The 17,935-nt window shown below is 33.7% G+C and overlaps 1 protein-coding gene across 5 annotated transcripts in view; it reads left to right on the forward strand.

The window, feature by feature from the left end:
• Positions 1 to 15,924, forward strand: part of BCLAF1 (BCL2 associated transcription factor 1) — a 29,627-nt gene extending 13,703 nt beyond the window's left edge. For 2 of the 5 annotated variants that reach the window (XM_027085589.1, XM_027085599.1), the window contains exons 7-13: positions 1,067 to 1,172; positions 2,264 to 2,348; positions 4,832 to 5,007; positions 6,121 to 6,301; positions 7,389 to 7,535; positions 12,894 to 13,106; positions 13,269 to 15,924. In XM_027085589.1, coding sequence (XP_026941390.1) covers positions 1,067 to 1,172; positions 2,264 to 2,348; positions 4,832 to 5,007; positions 6,121 to 6,301; positions 7,389 to 7,535; positions 12,894 to 13,106; positions 13,269 to 13,274 — 914 coding nt within the window. In that variant the 3' untranslated portion in view covers positions 13,275 to 15,924. Of the gene's footprint in view, positions 1 to 1,066; positions 1,173 to 2,263; positions 2,349 to 4,831; positions 5,008 to 5,140; positions 5,304 to 6,120; positions 6,302 to 7,388; positions 7,536 to 12,893; positions 13,107 to 13,268 lie in introns of all 5 variants that reach the window. The other 3 variants (XM_027085609.1, XM_027085619.1, XR_003428416.1) reach the window with 2 other exon arrangements.
• The last annotated feature ends 2,011 nt before the right edge of the window (positions 15,925 to 17,935 follow it).

Raw genomic sequence — 17,935 nt, forward strand, 5'->3', positions numbered from 1 at the left:
GATCTGAACAGCTCTTGCTTAACATAGAGCTGAAAATGCCCAGTGATGTTTTCTTTTTCATTGTAACTAGGTCCTGGAATATGTTTTGAAATGGCAAATCCATGTTTCAAAGTAAAATAGCTGTTGAAAGATACAGGCAAAGTTGAATCTTCTGTCTTCCTGGCAAAAATGGCATAAAAACTGAGTTGCTAGCTCAAATTCCTGGGTTTCATGGAATTATGATTGAGGCACTACCCTTGTAGTGGCCGTTTCAAGTTTTAATGATTGGTTATGAGACATGTGCTGGATATTGGGCGGTAAGTTGACACAGATGTATGTTGACCTGTTAAGCAGATAGCTTGCTTCATAATGTAACATTTCATGACTTTATACGTCTTTCTATATTACATCTACAGCATATTTTGAAATGGTTTAAAAACTAATCAGTATTGCTATTACTAATTTTAAAGTTGTTAAAAGAAAGACAAGACAATAATATCAAATGTGCTGTCAGGTTTGCCAAGATGCCAGAGTTTTGGAGTAATTAGTGAGTGTTAATTGATAAAAAATACTTTTCCAATTGAAATGGCAGTATTCAGTTTTTTCTTAAATCCAGTTTTTGTTGTCAACATAGTTCTTGCTGAAATACTTTGATTAGCTTACTAAAACTAGCTGTGTAGTTACCGTAGCATTTTTTGTTTCCTGCAAATGATTACTTGAAGTTAACTTCATTGGTTCATATTGGCAAGGCTTAAGGACATTCACATATTGTTCCTTTTTGTTCTGTTTGAGGAAGTGTAGTGCATTATTGAAATGGAATTAGAGACTCAATTTAATATATTTATTGTTCTTGGTCTATATGCAATATTGACAGGGACCTGTGAGGAACTTTGCATCAGTTACCTGTTGAGGTACAAGAAGTTACAAGGGACAGGGTAGGAGTTCTTTGTAACACTTGGTTCTCTTCTGCTAGGTTTCTTGAGTATTTTTATTTTCTTTTCACCTGCTACATGCCCTTCTGTCACAAATGAAAATCGCTCTTAAAGTAAAGATAACTAACTGGGCAGTGTTTCTCCTAAATCAACAGAGCAATACTTCAAATCAGCTGCAGTGACTCTAAACGAGAGGTTCACCTCGTATCAGAAAGCCACTGAAGAACATAGTGCCCGGCAAAAGAGCCCTGAGATACACAGGTAATGTATACTGGGCATGTAAAAATGTTGTTTTGATAGGAAGACACTGTTTAAACAAGTTTATGTTGGAACTTTAGACAAGATATATGGAACTACGTGGATGTCATGACACAAACGAACTTTGATTTGTAGCTTGAATAAATATATTTCCAATCTTGAAAAGTTTGTAATTTACTGTTTCTTTTTAATTTTCAGTTTTATTTGGTTTAAACTGGTTGTTAGAACTTAAAACACTAATTCTTATCACTTGCCAGTATGAAATTAGTTACAACATCTGTATGTTGGGAGGGGGTTGGATGCCTAGAGTAAGTAACCCTTGAATTCGATTTACTTCCAGTAAGTTTGTAAAATTAAAATGTTTGGTGAAAGGTAGAATTGTTTTTCATGAAAAGATCATGAATGTTGAAGTCAGACGGTTATATTCCAGTCTTTGCTCTCTCACTTAATTGCGTTGTGATAAAAAAGTTATTTAATCGCTTAACATTAGTTTTTCCCATCTACAAACAAGAATAACAGTGCCTGTTTTGCAGGGTGGTGGTGACAATTAGTATTGATTATAAAGTATCTAGTTCGGTGCTTAATACAAAGTAGGTATGGTTTTGGTGGTCACTGCTGAAGAGGCACTGAGAAGATGAAACTGACACTAGCTTAAAAAGGCAAGGAGAGGCACAGAATAAAACTAAAGATCTACTGAATCTGTAAAAATATTGGAGATACTTAAATAATCCTATTTGTGTATTCATTGTTACACAATGATTATAATTGTATGATGATTAACACTTAAAATGATAATGTCCAATTTAATCAAAACATGTTTTCCTTTTTTTGATGGTTAAAGTAAGCTTGATATCTTAAAAGGTCAGGCTTCATTTATATATAAAAAATTGGTTGAAGCATTTTAATTCATTTTTAATATAGTTTTTATTTCTTAATTATCTATTAGGAATTAGATTAATAATCTTGCTGTGCTAAATTAGACAACTGGGAGAGAAACAACTGTCTAGTATTTCCTTTACAAAAATGGACAATTTTAGGAATTTGTGGAACCATAAAGTTAATGTGACTACAAATAGACTTTATTTTACATTAAGGAGAATTGACATCTCTCCAAGTGCCCTGAGGAAGCACACGCGTTTAGCAGGGGAAGAGAGAGTTTTTAAAGAAGAAAATCAAAAGGTATGTTTTGAATGGACCTTTTTTTTTTTTCTCATGTTAACTTCAGCTTAGTTAATGATATTGTACTAATAAGCATGGTTTGTTTAGGCAAAATGTTTAAGGATATCATCTGTAACTTGTAAATACATTATGTATATATTTATGGTAGCATATATAGTATTTTCCTAGAAGAAATTAAGCTGACACTTGTACTATATAAGTTAAACCAAGAATAATTTTTTTAAATGCTACTGAAAGGAAGAAACTAGTTCTAAGAAAAGGGCAAAGAATCAATGAGTAGACAAAGGAAAATTATGAAAGCAAAGATATAAATTATATTAGGGTTTCTGTTAGAGGTGAAATGGATGAGCCAGAATATTCCTTGATTTATGTGTGCCTAAGTTAATATCTCTAGGTTCTTCACAGAGAGAACAAGAAGTAATCTCCATGCTACTGGGCATTTTTGATCTGGACTAAGAAATAAGCATTCTAAGAACTGGTTTACAAATGAACATTTGGAACAAAAACTGTGTTACAGTTTTTGTGGATTGGGGGGAAGAATGCTTTTAAACTTGAGAAAGGAGTCTGAATGACTGGAATTACTGGCGTTGGGGTCAGAGGACTCTGAGTATGGAATTCAGTCGTTAAGGGACTCTGATTAATTGATAATTTGAAATTGACATTTTCAAAGTAGATTATATGACAGTCCATAAAAGTCTAGTTGAAATATGGAGCAAGGTTAAAAGGGAGCAACTGTCTGTTGTAGTGAAAAGGCTAGGGAACCTGGAAGCGTATTGCTTGGTTCCAATTCTGGCCATCACCAAGTACTGTCTCTGTGATATTAGGAAAGTAATTAGCTTCTTGGACATTGGTTTTCTAATAGGAAGAGTGAGAATACATCTATCTTGCAGAGTTGAATAATTGGGCTGTTATGAAAACATTGGCATTTTTATTACTAGAAGCTGTTATTAATGGTTGTAGTATATAACCATTTTAATTAGGTATGCTATTAATTCATTAGATAAGAAATTTAGAGCTTAGGAAGAAAGTGGTTTCTTTGCACATTAATCTTGGAAAACCAGATTCTGAGAAGTGAATGCTAATTTTGGCTTTTACTTTCAATACCTTGGGTTCAATGTTGGTTAATTTTGTTTTGCCCACAATTTAGTCTATTCTTGTACTCTGACAGAGTGAGTATCTTCCTTCTCTCCGTTACTCAGACCGATTTTGATCGAGAGGAGAGAAAATAGTGATAACTAATGGAAGGACAAGAGGATATGACATTGCTTTTTATCCTTTATCTTCCTATCTGAGTGAACAATTAACGTATATTTAGTACTATGTAGTTTATATATATGTATATATATACGTGTATGCATATATATGTGTATATATACATAGTTTGGCCTTTACAAAATACTTTCACTTATATTGTTACTTGTGGACTTGGTAATAATGTATTACTAGGTGAATAGGAAGATTTTTGCTCTTGATTAGATTTTTCTTGTTACAGTGGGAGCAAATGGGTGAGTAGTTGGTATCATTTGGAGATACGAATGTTTATGAACATTATAGCTAGACTTCCCAGAGTAAGTACTTCTTATTGTTGAATAGTAGCAAGGATGTCCACATTGCTTAGCATCTTACTGATGTATAATTTTTCTTCATTCCTAGATGCCTCTTTCCATCTTCCTAAATTATATAGTATTTGAAAAAGCAATGGAACAAGAAGGAGGTGAATTGTGACCCAGTTAAACTAATGTCCGTTGCAATACCTGAATTGAGAAAGGGCAGTATATGGCCCAGATACTGAGTACAGGATTGGGAATAATATCTTTCTGGCTTTGTTTCTACCCTTGTTCAACCTCAGTTGGTTTCATTAATCATATTACGCTTGCATGTTATGGAAATTACAGAATACTTAACTTTTGAAGTGGTTTTTATTGGGTTGGTCAACTTATATGGGAAGAGCTTGATGACAACGAGGCTTAAATAATGAGAACCATTACTTTAGGATCCCTTAGCTTTATAGGCAGATGGCTACACCCACAACTGAGTATAACCTCTATCATTGTTAAACTATATAAAAAACCGTTTTGAAGAATGAAGGATGATAAATGAGGATGTGCTGAGTACAAAAATAATTGTATCATTTTACTGTATGAAAGTTTATTATGGATTGCTTTGAACAAAAACCTATGACATTTTCAAGATGATTTATTTACCTTTTAATAATTTCCCCAGTCCCATTATACTTGCGTACACAAATGTTTAGTGAAAACGTCAAGTACATTTTTAAACAAAAACTAAGTATGGAAGTAGTATGTTACTCATTCTTTTCTGATACTAAAATGCCAGCTTAGAAATTGGCATAAAATTTGGTTTTGTGTGTGTGTATACACACACACACACACACACACACACACACACATACACGCACATATATACGTATTTTTGTCCCTATAGTTTCCCTGAAATCTGTATTTTATATCTGTCTTTTATAGGGAGATAAAAAATTAAGGTGTGATTCTGCTGATCTTCGGCATGACATTGATCGTCGGAGGAAAGAAAGAAGTAAAGAACGGGGGGATTCCAAGGGCTCCAGGGAATCCAGTGGATCAAGAAAGCAGGAAAAAACTCCAAAAGATTACAAGGAATACAAATCTTACAAAGATGACAGGTAACTGTTAAAACTGTCTGAGTTAGGTTTTAGCTTCTAATTAGCCTTTAATAATTGTCAGCTTAATTGCTTTCAATTTTGACTGTGTAATCGAATGTTTAAATTTAAACAATTAAAATTATTTGTTTTACAGCAAAAATATATTTGTCTTTTACACGGCTTATGGTGGATGAGGACAAAAACTTTGGAATAGCAAGCTAACACTGAAAAAAAAAATGACAAATTAATGTGTCCTATTATCCAGGCTACATCAGGAGGTTGGACTTCAATGCAGTGCATTTCTAGAAACAGTTTGTGTAAGAACTTTGGTTCGTTATGCTTGATTCCGCACTTTTTCAACTCATAACACCCAGAGTACAAGAATTTTAAACTGATGTCTAGTGGTTTAACATGGGAGAGATGGGGGGGAGGAAGGACTAGTTTTTTTGAAATAGCAATGTGTATTAGTCTTTCAAAGTAATGTTTCCATGGATACTGTTAGAAGTGGTAAGAGTTACCGCAGGTATGACCTTTTCGGGTGTTGGATTAGAATCATGTAAAATTGATCATCATAGAGTCAAATAAATAACAGGAATACTAAGAAGTATTATAGATAATTGTTTTCCTTGCTATTCATTAGGTAAATGGTGGATTTTACTTGTGTTTTTTAATTTATGACTGGTATTTGTAATGTCATATGCTTTTTATTTCAATAACGGAGTTATGGCCTAAACGATATCAACTGTTCTCACCCAGGGTGTACAAACTGCATTCATTTTGAAACATGGCCTTAAGACCATTCTTACTTTTTCCTACTCTTCTCTTCCTTTCCTTAAAATAAAAATAAGTTTAAAATATTGAAGAACTGAACCTTATTCTTGAAGTTGCCAGACTGCTAGTTTCTAACTGGCATGTCATACCATGTTTTTCAGTAGTCATGTAAAACAAATATTGAAGGAGAATGGAAACAGACTATGTCAGAGTTTAACACCCAATCATTTTAGTTGCATAATAATTTTAATAGGGGATAGTTTTTTTGACTTGAAAAATATCCCTCTTATTATAAGATTCAACAGGGGGTCTTTTTATCTTTTTAAAAAATAGCACACATTTTTTGTTTGCTTTATTTTGCAGTAAACATAAAAGTAGAGAGCAAGATCATTCTCGATCTTCATCCTCTTCAGCATCACCTTCTTCTCCCAGTTCTCGAGAAGAAAAGGAGAGTAAGAAGGAAAGAGAAGAAGAATTTAAAACTCACCATGAACTGAAAGAATACTCAGGCTTTGGAGGAGTTAGCCGACCACGAGGAACCTTTGTAAGTAATAAAATTATCTTTGATCATTTGGTAGAACTTTACTTAAGAGTACTATGCATAAGGAAAGTAAAATATATGTTTTAGACATTGTCTGTTGTGTGAGTCATTACTCGTATAGGCTTGAAAAATAAAATGGTATTTGATATATCGTCATTAAGAAATGCCATTTAGGGGGAGTGAGGAAGGGCTGGAGCTGGGATGATGCTTTCTTTGTATATAAAGTAAAAAATAAATGTTTTTGCCTGATTTTAAAAGAATAAAATGCCATTTTGAGATTTAGAGGCATCTATATAAACTAGATAACTTTTCTTAACATTGGAATTAGTAACTGTACATAGTGCTTAGAGACCCAAGAGTCAAGCAAAGTTAGTGATTGAGATCCATTTCTTTAATCACTTAGTCCTTGAAAAAAGTCTTGAAACAAACAAAAAAATCCATATGTTCATCTCTGTATTGACAGCTATTTTCATTTTTGCCTATTATCTTCAAGTTCTGGTTTATCTGTGTATCAGTCATAGAAATTATATCTTTTCTTTTTATTCTACATAGCATATGCATTATTCCCATGTTTCCATAAATTTGTTACAATTGTTAATTTAATGACTTCATAGTAGTGCATCTTCTTGACTCTTTAATTTCTAGATTCAGATTCCTACCTTGAGCAAGTATCCAGTTTGTTATTAGTGGGGTTCACTAATTAGATCATTTGGGAAAGAGAAGAGCTTTGCCTGTATGGTGATAGGTGTAGCTGAACACTTGGGATGTTAGTGTTAGGAAATTAGACAACTCTTTTGGCTAGTAGAAGGGAAACAAACCAACTTGATTATTTAAAAATTTTAGTTCAGGCCTTGAAAGTGCAGTATTCTGACTGCACTGTTAACTAATTAGGTTGACTGCATTTCTTCTTAACCTACTCAGCTTTCAGTAGGCAGAATTTTTTGCCTCCTTACTGGCCTCAGTGGCCATGAAGTTGAGATTTAGGAAAGAAATTAGGGAATGTTTTTTGTTACTGCAGTAAAATTAGAGTTTGCATGTAACTTAATTCCTCTTGATTTCACTACTAAACAACTTTGTTAATGTTAATCAGTTTCGAATTAGAGGCAGAGGAAGAGCCAGAGGAGTTTTTGCTGGGACAAATACTGGTCCAAACAACTCAAATACTACTTTTCAAAAGAGACCGAAGGAAGAGGAATGGGATCCAGAATATACCCCAAAGAGCAAGAAGTACTTCTTGGTGGGTGTTAGAAATCTCTGTTTATTTGATTTGCATTAATTTTCAAAGCATACTGGGTGAATACATTTGAGTACAGGTATCCACTACTATGAGAAGATTTCACCATCATATAGGAAACTTTTAAAATAAATCATTACCCAGATGATTTTGAAGTTTTGAAAATGTGGGTCCCTTTAGTCCTGTTTATACTTTATTGATATCACCTATGGGCTGATCAGGGTAAAGTAAAAATATACCTGATTTGATAGCCACATTCAGAGAAGAACAGTAACTTGTTTCGTATCTGTCTATAAGACGGTAAAAGTTGTAGAAGCTTCTAATTAAGATTTACTTTTCATCATCGCAGCTATTTGTTTAATTGAAAGACAAGGAGAAGAATTCTTTCACAGTACATGTAATTAAGGTTCTCAGGAGGCTGTTAACTTTTATTGGAGTAAAAGGAAGATGAAAAATTACATTATGGAAAAGTTGCTAGATACACATTAATTTAGTGCTTCCTTGTGATGCTCTTCTCTCTGAAGTAGTTTTATAAGGGATGAAGCCAGAGGAGGTGGGTCCTGAAAGATTCTCTAGGTAATGTTGGAAATTTTCTGCACTTTGGCATGGGAGAAGAGGGTTTTTTCCTGTATTACAGAAACTTGAGAAAACACCAAAACTATTACCAGAATACTCATTTTTGTCATAGCTTCTCAGGGAAGTCATGTTTTAGAGACTATTTCTGAAGACTAATTGTTTTGTCGAAGCAAGGAGGAAAATAGTACTGGATTTTATAGAAATGTATCTTTCATTTGGCTTTTTATGAATATATTTGAATAAACCTGAATGTCCATGCCATCAGCTAAATTAGAGTTATAGAGCTGTATTCTGAAGTAGATCTATATTTTGTTTGAAGAATGGGCATTGTAGCTGTTTCAAAAACTAATTTCCATTTGCCTCTTTTTGGGGTACTTTAATGACCAACAGTCTGAAAAAATTAAGCATAATGTTTGCACAACATATGCTCATGTGAGGAAAAATTTATGCTTGAGTTGACAGTCTGGAAAGTGAAAGGCATTTTATTCAGTTACAGAAAAGTTTAAAAGACCTATCTCCTTTTCGATTTAAGAATTTATGAATAGACTGCTGTTTATGCTGTAGATGGAAAGATAAATATGATTTCAATTCTTGGCTTACGAGACCTAGTAATGGAGAACATTCTAAATACATATGGTGGATTATTGCAAAGGAGATACTGATTAGAAGAGACTTTGTAGACGATATTGGATTGAATCTTGAGCTTAAAAGATGAGCAGGTGTACTGTAAGAAAGCAGGAGTGAAACATCCTTAAATAGAGAACTCCAGTACTCAGATGGCTAGATGATTGGTGTAAGTTTGGGAAAATTAAGAAAAAGCGGGAGCCAAATTTTAGAAGGCCATAATACTTTAATAAATTTGGATGTTAAGCAGAGTTTGGAAAATCATGGTTGTGACAAACATATCTGGGAAATAATTGTTTGAACTAAGGGGCTATAGGTTTGGGAAAAGTTTAAGGAACATTTATGAAGGCTTATTCAGGGAGCCGCTAGTCGGGTGTTGGTAGTGAGAAGATGGAATCTCTCAAAGATAGGGAATAAAGGGGAAAGCAGCTAATTTGAGGTGAAGTGTAAGTTCTGTTATTGAAGTGCCAGGCAGAAATTAAGTGGAAGTGTGCAGTAGGCAGTTGCTAATGCAGATCGAGAGAGAAAAAAGTCTAGGAGCCATCATTCAGTCACAAAGCCACAGTAAGATCATCCAGTCAGAAGAGATTAAAAGGCCAACCTTGCAAAGGAGGGGTGAGGAGTGAGTGATTGTAAAAATGCCAGACAAATAGAGCAAATGTGAAAGGACAAAAAGTTAAGAGGGAAATGAGAGGTGAACAAGTAGATAGTAATTGTTTAGCACCCTTAAACATTTTACGAATATTTAATTTAGGCCAGACCTTCATTTTTCTATGGTGTTCTTTTAGTCTCCAGTATCATAGTTTTTGTCTTAAATTGGGACATAATTATTTTTTATTGTCATACAGCTAGGCGTTATAGTGATTAAGAAGAGTGTTATTTAACATTTTATATGTTGCTATTCTGGGTTATGTTTTAAAACCTCCATTTCTATATAAATATAGGCATACACATGCATTTGTCACAGACTAATGCTTACTAGAAGTAAACTTAACGCATCACATTTTTTCTTATAAATCAGTTTCCAAAATTAATTACTTTGTTCTTAATTAATGAGCTATTGGAATGACAACTCTGGTTTTTACCTGGGAATTTAAAGTTAAAATATTTTGCGTAGTCTGAATAGGTCTGACTTTTCAGACAGCTAGTGTTGAGAATAGAAATATTAAAAAAAATTTGAGACTAAATGAAGTTGAAAATTATAGATTCCCCTAGGTTTTGACAAACATGGAAATTTTGTCCAGAGTAATGAAACATTTAATACTTAGTAAAAATAATGGATAGCATTTATTGAGCATATATTATGGTAGGCACTATTCTAAGTGTTTCACATATATGAATTTATTTTCATGCTTATGAAGTCCTTTTGAGGTAGGGCCATTATTCCACTTGTATAGATGAAAAACGCAGAGGTACAGAGATTGAGCAGCTTGACCAAAGGTACATGGCCAGTAGGAGTGGGGTCAGGATTTGAACCCATGCCTTGGGCTCCAAAAGGTTCTTACAGCTCGTATCATTTTTCCTCCAGTACTGAGTAATAGTAACATTTGTTGCATTCTTAATCTGAAATTTTCCTTCTCAGAAGTTTGATTTATGCAAAGATAAGGTAATGTTTTCAATAATAAGTATTCCAGGAAAGATAATAGTCTTTAGAACCTGAAATTCTCTGGAGAGGTGAGAGTACGTGAAGAGTTGGAGCAAGTGGAAAAGTACTAAAATGGGCAAGTTCTCCATGTTGAGTTGAAGTCATCTGAGGAAGAGAAAATCCCTGTGGGGAAGGACGTTTGGGTTGGCGCTTTAATAAATTCACTCTTTGAAACTTGATCATTCTATACAGAAGAGTTCAGAGGATTCAGAAGGTCTTGGTTCTAATACGGCCTCCTCTGTTAACATATTGTTGGCTGTGTATTATAACTATCTAACATCCTCTTTGTCATCTATGAAGTAATTAATTTTAATTAGTCTGTAACAGGACTAAAATCTTGGATGTCAGAATTTGAGGATTAAGAGTTAGTATGCTTAGGGACTTTTCTGGCAGTCCAGTGGTTAGGACTCCGTGGTTTTATTGCAGGGAGCATGGGTTCAATCCCTGGTCAGGGAACTAAGATCTCGCATGCCTCTTGGCGCGGCGAAAAGAAAAATTAAAAAGTTAGTGTGCTTAGCATCAAAATGTCACTTAGGTATCTGCCAGGATACCCTCTGAAAAACACAGTGTGATCTTGGAGTTTTGTTTTCTTTAATTTCAGATGATTGTATGTTTAAAAGTAATTGCTAGTTTAACTGTAGTGTCTGGCTTTGCCACTGCTTTTTCTGTTTCAGCTCTTAGCTACCTCATACGGTAACTATTTACTGTCACCAAGATACCTAGAAAACGTATTCTGTGGATGATGGGCATAAGGGGCAGTGGAAAAGATTGTCTCTGTGGCCTTGGGCAAGTTACTCAATTTCTCTGTGCCTCAATTTCTTTATATCTAAAATAGGGTTAGTAACAGTATTTTACAGGGTTGTTGTGAGAATTAGATGAGTAATAAGCACCATATAAACATTATCACCACCGTTGATTGCTTGCTTGTCAGGCACTGGGCTGGGCACTTCTTAACAGATCGTTTATGTTCCTTCAAGGCTATCTCTGGTTTTTTTAAATGAGGAAGTAAAGTCACACAGTTTCTGTTAAGATTTAAACCCATGCCTCTGGCTTCAATGGTTGTTTGCTTCTTCCTACAACTCCATGGAATACTGTGTAAACACCACAAACAAGAAAGAAGCATAAAGGCTATATAGAGTTAGTTGTGTTAATACCAAAAGGGAGCCTGAAATTATGTAATTGTGTGTGCATATTATTTTGAGTGGCAGACTATTTTAAAATAGTTTATTTTGGGTTTACAATTGAACTTTCTGAAATACTGAAATTTACACTTTTGATAGTTCCTAAGTTCATTCTTTGAGTCATGCACCCCTCTGCCTAGTCATCTTTTATTGGTTTGATAAAGCTAGATTATTAGAAGTGGGTAAGGACTCTTTCATATAGTCTGTTAATTACATGTGTGAACTTTTCAAGTGATTCAGGAGGGTGATCTGTATTACATGAATATGCACAAAGGCACATTGCATGTTTTGAAAATGTGTTCATATTATGTATTTGAAAAGTTTTAGTGACTTTTGGACAGTTGATCAATATCAGTACTCCATAAGTTGTACTTAATGTATGTAGATTGTACTTGTGTACAGTATGCAACATTGTTTGCATTATGCCTGTTGTCTCATAAAGGGGTGTCACTCCCATTTTTGTGGGTATGAACTTAAAAGTAAGTTTGAGGTGGGCAGCAGTTAAATTACATTACAGGAGAACTTTGGCTTTTTGTTTTGTACTTTGGGATGTAATACTCTTCTGCTTGTCGACAAAGTCAAGTACTTTTCAGTTTTGCAGATGTTTTGATTAAAGGAACAATTTGTAACTTGGGGAACATCTGTTTTTGGATGCAGCTAATGAAAAATTAAGGTTGGGCTGTAATAACTGCAGTATTTTAGGTTAGTGAAGAAGAAAGAAGTTGAGATATTACTCTAGGGACCACGCCATCATGATTTGGCTTGTGAAATTTCCTTGCCAAGAAGACTGATGTGTAATACACATTGATTTAGATTTAAATCTCAGGATTTTTAAAATCTGTTGCTATATGTAAACTATAATTCTTATCACCTGTTTTATTAGTAAATGTTACTGATAATGTAATGATATTTTTATGCTTTGTTGCATATTTATGACTGAGGTAATTTTTTGGGGAAAAATATCGGTTATTTTATCATTTATACACAGTATAATATACTTATTAATAATAAGTGGACTTAGACTGAAATAAAAACGGAAAGCAAAAATAAAAATTTTGAAAATTGGCAGTAATTTAGCAGTTGAGATTCTCCAAAAAAATTGGACAGCTCTCAAATGCTTGGGTTACGAAGCAATGATGTAACTGTTTGCTTTCATGATGGAGTATGTTTTTGTTGAAAAATTCAGTTTTATTGGTTTTGTTTGTGTTTTGGAACAGTACCAATCTCATTTACCCAATCTTCAGACAATTTATACCATGACTTATGATTGGGGGTATAATCATCTTCCTTACAAGAAAGACGTTTCATTGATGATTGCTTTTAACCTTTCTGTAGCATGATGACAGAGATGATGGTGTGGATTATTGGGCCAAAAGAGGAAGAGGTCGTGGTACTTTTCAACGTGGCAGAGGGCGCTTTAACTTCAAAAAATCAGGTAGCAGTCCAAAATGGACTCATGACAAATACCAAGGGGACGGGATTGTTGAAGATGAAGAAGAGACCATGGAAAATAATGAAGAAAAGAAGGACAGACGCAAAGAAGAAAAGGTAGAAATTTCCAACTTGTTAGTGATTCTTATATTTTCTTATGTTATGGGTTTGGTGGGCCAGTTAGTTAATTAATTTTTAGGAACGATGATTATTTTGGATCATTTTCACTCTTCATATCTTTGCTAATCTTTCTCTCTCTCTCTCTTTTTTTTTTTTTAGGAATAGTAAATCTGAAGTGAGATTGCAACAGAGAACAGAACTTGCACCCACCATTTTTTTACATGATTTTTGTTTTCAAATAAGAATGTAAGCATTTTACTTAAATTTTACTGTTTGCAAGTAGTAGTCTAGAGAAATTTTGTTTTAAGTCTTCAAATATCCTGAAAAATAGTAGACTGTATGTTGGAAATTGTACTGAAATTAGAAAATTGTTACGTACCATATTTGTAACTATCAACTTTTAAAAAAAATACTTTTACTGTTTTTGTTACATGCATTGTAATTCTGCTTTGTCTATAAGATATGGTCAAGTACAGCTCTGTGAAAGTTATGATTCTCTTCCCTCCCTGTTTGTTAATGTTTATTCTGAAGTAAACGTTAGCTCTACATACAAATCCCTGAATAGCAGTTGTTTATAGAAACCACACTAACTATTTTAACTGTATCCATCTGTTTAACATTCTCCTTAATTCAAACACACTACATTGTAGGGTGACTAATTTTTGAAGTGTACCATGGAAAAAGTTGTTATTTTGGTAAACTAAGCTAGTTTAACACCTCAGCAAATGTTTAAGAAGGAAAAAGAAACTTTGCCAATCGTGAAAAAAGTACAAGCTGTTAAAAGTTAGATTGAAAAGTATGAGAATATTTTTCTTTTTTCTTTTTTTTAACTGAAAGCAAGCAGTGGCCTATATACAAACCATTCTTAGGAGCCTTTACTCTTCGAGTTCAAAATTCAATATTCTCTTTCTATTCTTCCCTGAAAGTTTGAGTCATGGTCTTAGATATCAGCTATTGTTTGAGAGAGGAAACTGGTTTGCAATAGTACAAATAAAAACTCCCTTCCTACTGAACGTCTTAGACTTTAAAAAAAAAAAAAACAGAACAAAACCTGTAATCCTGGCATTGGTATGGAAGAGGATTATTCTGCAGAGTAACTTGATACATTAAAAAGACGTGTACCTGATGTCATACCTTACATATTTATTTGAGCTTTTGGACAGCCAAATCATTAGTTTGTAGTCTAACCATAAGGAATAATAGGCGAACAGAATATACTGCTCATTAGTGGTATTTTAAGTAACTTGTTTTTCATATGTCACCAATAAAAAGATCTGACAGGAAGTTTGTCACAGCATTGATCTAACTTGTTTTTTATTTTTTTTCCATATTTCAGTTGCAGTTTGTAAAATGGGTTTTCTTTTTCTTCCCAAGTGTTCTATTGTTCAGGAAGATAATCTTTCAAATGTGAATTGCCTTTATGTTTATGATGATATCTCTTAGAAGGAATGAAAATCCAAAATAGTAAATTTTAGTGTTTAAGTCTGTCTGCTCTTAGAGCATATATAAAAGTAGTCAAATTTCACTTGTTAATTCAGCAACTGAATTAGTTTTTATGTTTGCATTAAAAGGAGATAATGCTTATTCTGTTAGTGTAAACTTTTAAACATCTTAAGTGTATGGCTCTTTCATCCTCACTGATGGTTTGTTTACAGGTGCTCTTCTAGCACCTTAACTGCAGTCAGAGGCATTAGCTAAGAGCTGTATGAGGGAAAAACATGAAAACAAAACTCAGTATATGTGATGTTCATGGCCCTAAGATCCTTAAGGATTGCATCGTTATTTTTATTTTGTCTTTCTGAAATTGAGCAGAGGAAATACTGTCAAAGCAACTATGTGTTGCATTAATCAGGGCATAACTAATATTCTCCTAGTCAGAATAATAATTAATTACATGCTAAAGCAACATGGATTTGATCTCTGACACAGGAGAATTTTCACGACCATTTTATTTTGTACAAATAAATTTAGCTTTTATTTTAACAGTTATTATTTGGTTAGATACTGAATCTCTATGCATGTCTATAAATGTGCAGTTTTGCTTTTCCATATAAGACAACAGGAAAGGGGAACCTACTGAGAAATTACTTAATAGGGAGTAGGAATAAAGCTACCCAAGTCCTACCAGCAGGTTATATTTTAAGTGCAAATGCGTTGCTTTAACCCAAATATGTTAATGATTTGGTTACTTTTATTAAATAAAATTGAGGAAGGAATATCCTATTAGAATATAGTAGGAAGGGTGATTGTGAAAACACTGCAATAGAATGCCATTGTGGATGTTATCTTTTTTTTAGAGCCAAGCATATAAGAAGCCTGTGTGAATTTTTTTAAACCACAGTTTAACACCCTACTTCATGACATGTTATAAAAGCTGAATGGTTCCTCTTGGTAAGGATATTTGTTTACAAGTGCTAGAAAATAGTAACTCCTTGATAACCTGCATTAACATACTTCCTTTTGCTTAGAGAAGGAAAATAAAAATGAACCAAAGGATATTTCCAGAAAGGATTAAGAAAGCTGTTTTAAGAAGGCCATGACTCAGTCCTTAGGTGTGTACACCTTTCAACATTGTAGGAATTTTAATTAAAAAAGCAAAATTTGTTTTTCCAGTTGTAGCCTACTTTAAGGAATTACTGTTTTTCCCCTTTTGTCACAGTTAAAATCAGTGTTGGGAATTCAGTTATAATTTGAGTAAAAATATATCCAGTAAGAATGAATGTAGATGGCTAACTGATTCTTACTCAGTGTGATGTATAATGCAACAGGGACCCTTGTAAATTGTCATATGCCAATAAAATGTCATAAGTGGTAATAGCTGTTGTTTGTTTACCTGATTTTGAGACTGTTTCTGTGTGTGTTCTGTACAACCAATGGCAATGGCTTATGTCTCATTTTAGAATACCAGCTTATCTGTTAGTAAAATTACTAACAGGGATGATGTGGCTTTTTGAGGGTTGATAAATACTTTATAAAACTGCTCAAATCCCCATTTATTTTTTATTTTTTCTCCTGGGAAAATGGGAAATTTTACAGTGGGTAATTCTAAGCCATTGTTAATACAGGAATTTCAGACTTCTAGTCTAGCCTTCCTGTTCCTGTGTTCATACAGGAACTTGTCAGCCATAATATTATGATGGAGAAATCAGCATTACTTCTCTTTCTTTCTAAAAATAGTAGTCAGTTAATAACTAAAAAGTGGTTTTTTTTTGGTTTTTTAACTTAGTCTTTGTTCACTTTGATTTAGATCTGGTGTGATTCTTACCATGCCTCTCGCATTTTCACAGAAATTTGTGTGCTAAGACATACATTTTGACTAATACAAATGACAAGTTATTCCTTCAAAACTTTGTTAAAGAAGTAAGAACTCTGTACATGTATGCTGAACTATACTGGGTAATTTTAACACTATGTACCAGTTACCTACATAAAAATGTGCTATTTTATTTATTAGGGACATTTATTTTTAAAGAGAGTTAGTTGCTTTTTTCTTTTTCTCTTTGGCTTTTTTTTTTTTTTTTCTTCCTTTTTTCTTTCTGGGCACGGCATGTGGCATCTTAGTTCCCTGACCAGGGATCCAGTCCTTGCCCCCTGCAGTGGAAGTGCAGCGCCCTAACCACTGGACTGCCAGTGGCTTTGGCTTTCAACTGGAATCCCTTTGGGAAATACTTTGTTCCATATGGAACGGTATTTCTTTCACTTTCAGAAAGAGAAGTACAGAGACCTAAGTTTATGAAGTTGCTGAATAGGGAAGGGACATGGAGAAATAAACTTCACCTTCATGGGATTGTATTTGACTAGACTCAGTCTGTGAGTAGTAGATTGTGATACATCCTTTAACAAAATTTTAGAATATTATCTGTTACATACATTTAGGGTTCTCAAATAGTTGAAGCCATTATTCTTAAATCTGAATGTCAAGGGTCTAATTGTTCGGTTTATTGAGGTAGATGTTAAAAATTTGGAGTCTATGTTAATGAAGTTTTAAGTGAAAAAGTTATTAGTTTCTTCGAATTCAGGAATATATTGAAATTAGTTATTGTATTCCATTGTCTGACTTGAGAGCTTTAGTAGAGGTGTAAATTTATGAGCTGGACTCATGTTTTAGAAGCATTCAGTAGTGATTAGTGTGTCAGGTACGCACGTGAAGCCAAAGTTGTACATTAAGTGTGCTAGCTTTCTTTATATTGTTGTATTACCTTCTAGTACTTTAGCTTTTAAAAATGGATCCCACTGGTTAAAAAAGAACAGGCATTAGGATGCCACTTACCACCACTACTAGGAGAAAAATTCCAAACAGTGTGTCTTAATTATAATGATCTGTACATAAAGATTTTTTCCCAAGGATGTTTTAGGCATTTCACAACAGTGAGCCGATTTACAGTGCTCTTAAAGTGCAGACAATAATCTTGATTCTTGCAAGTAGAAAAGGGTTGGGTAAGTGGTTTTAATGGTATTCTCCTAAGAATTGGGATCAGATTTTTCTTAGTAATCTCTTAGGGTTGCCCAACTTCCTGATTCAGTAATGAGTCCTCCTTTTAATGAAAGTAGATGACATATATTTAAAATAGATAACCAACAAAGTCCTACTGTATTTGTACAGGGAACTCTGCTCAATATTCTGTAATAACCTAAATGGGAGAAGAAGTTGAAAAAGAATAGATAGTTGTGTATGTATAACTGAGTTGCTTGGCTGTACACCTGCAACTAACACAACATTGTAAATCAACTGTAGTCCAATATAAAATAAAAACAAAACAACCCCCCCCAAAAAAACTACCCCCCAAAATAAATTAGGAAGAGCAAAATAAAAGTAGATGATAGTT

The sequence above is a fragment of the Aethalodelphis obliquidens genome, unplaced genomic scaffold (assembly GCF_003676395.1).
Source record: "Aethalodelphis obliquidens isolate GAN/ISIS:26980383/991018 unplaced genomic scaffold, ASM367639v1 scaffold3, whole genome shotgun sequence".
NCBI lineage: Eukaryota > Metazoa > Chordata > Mammalia > Artiodactyla > Delphinidae > Aethalodelphis > Aethalodelphis obliquidens.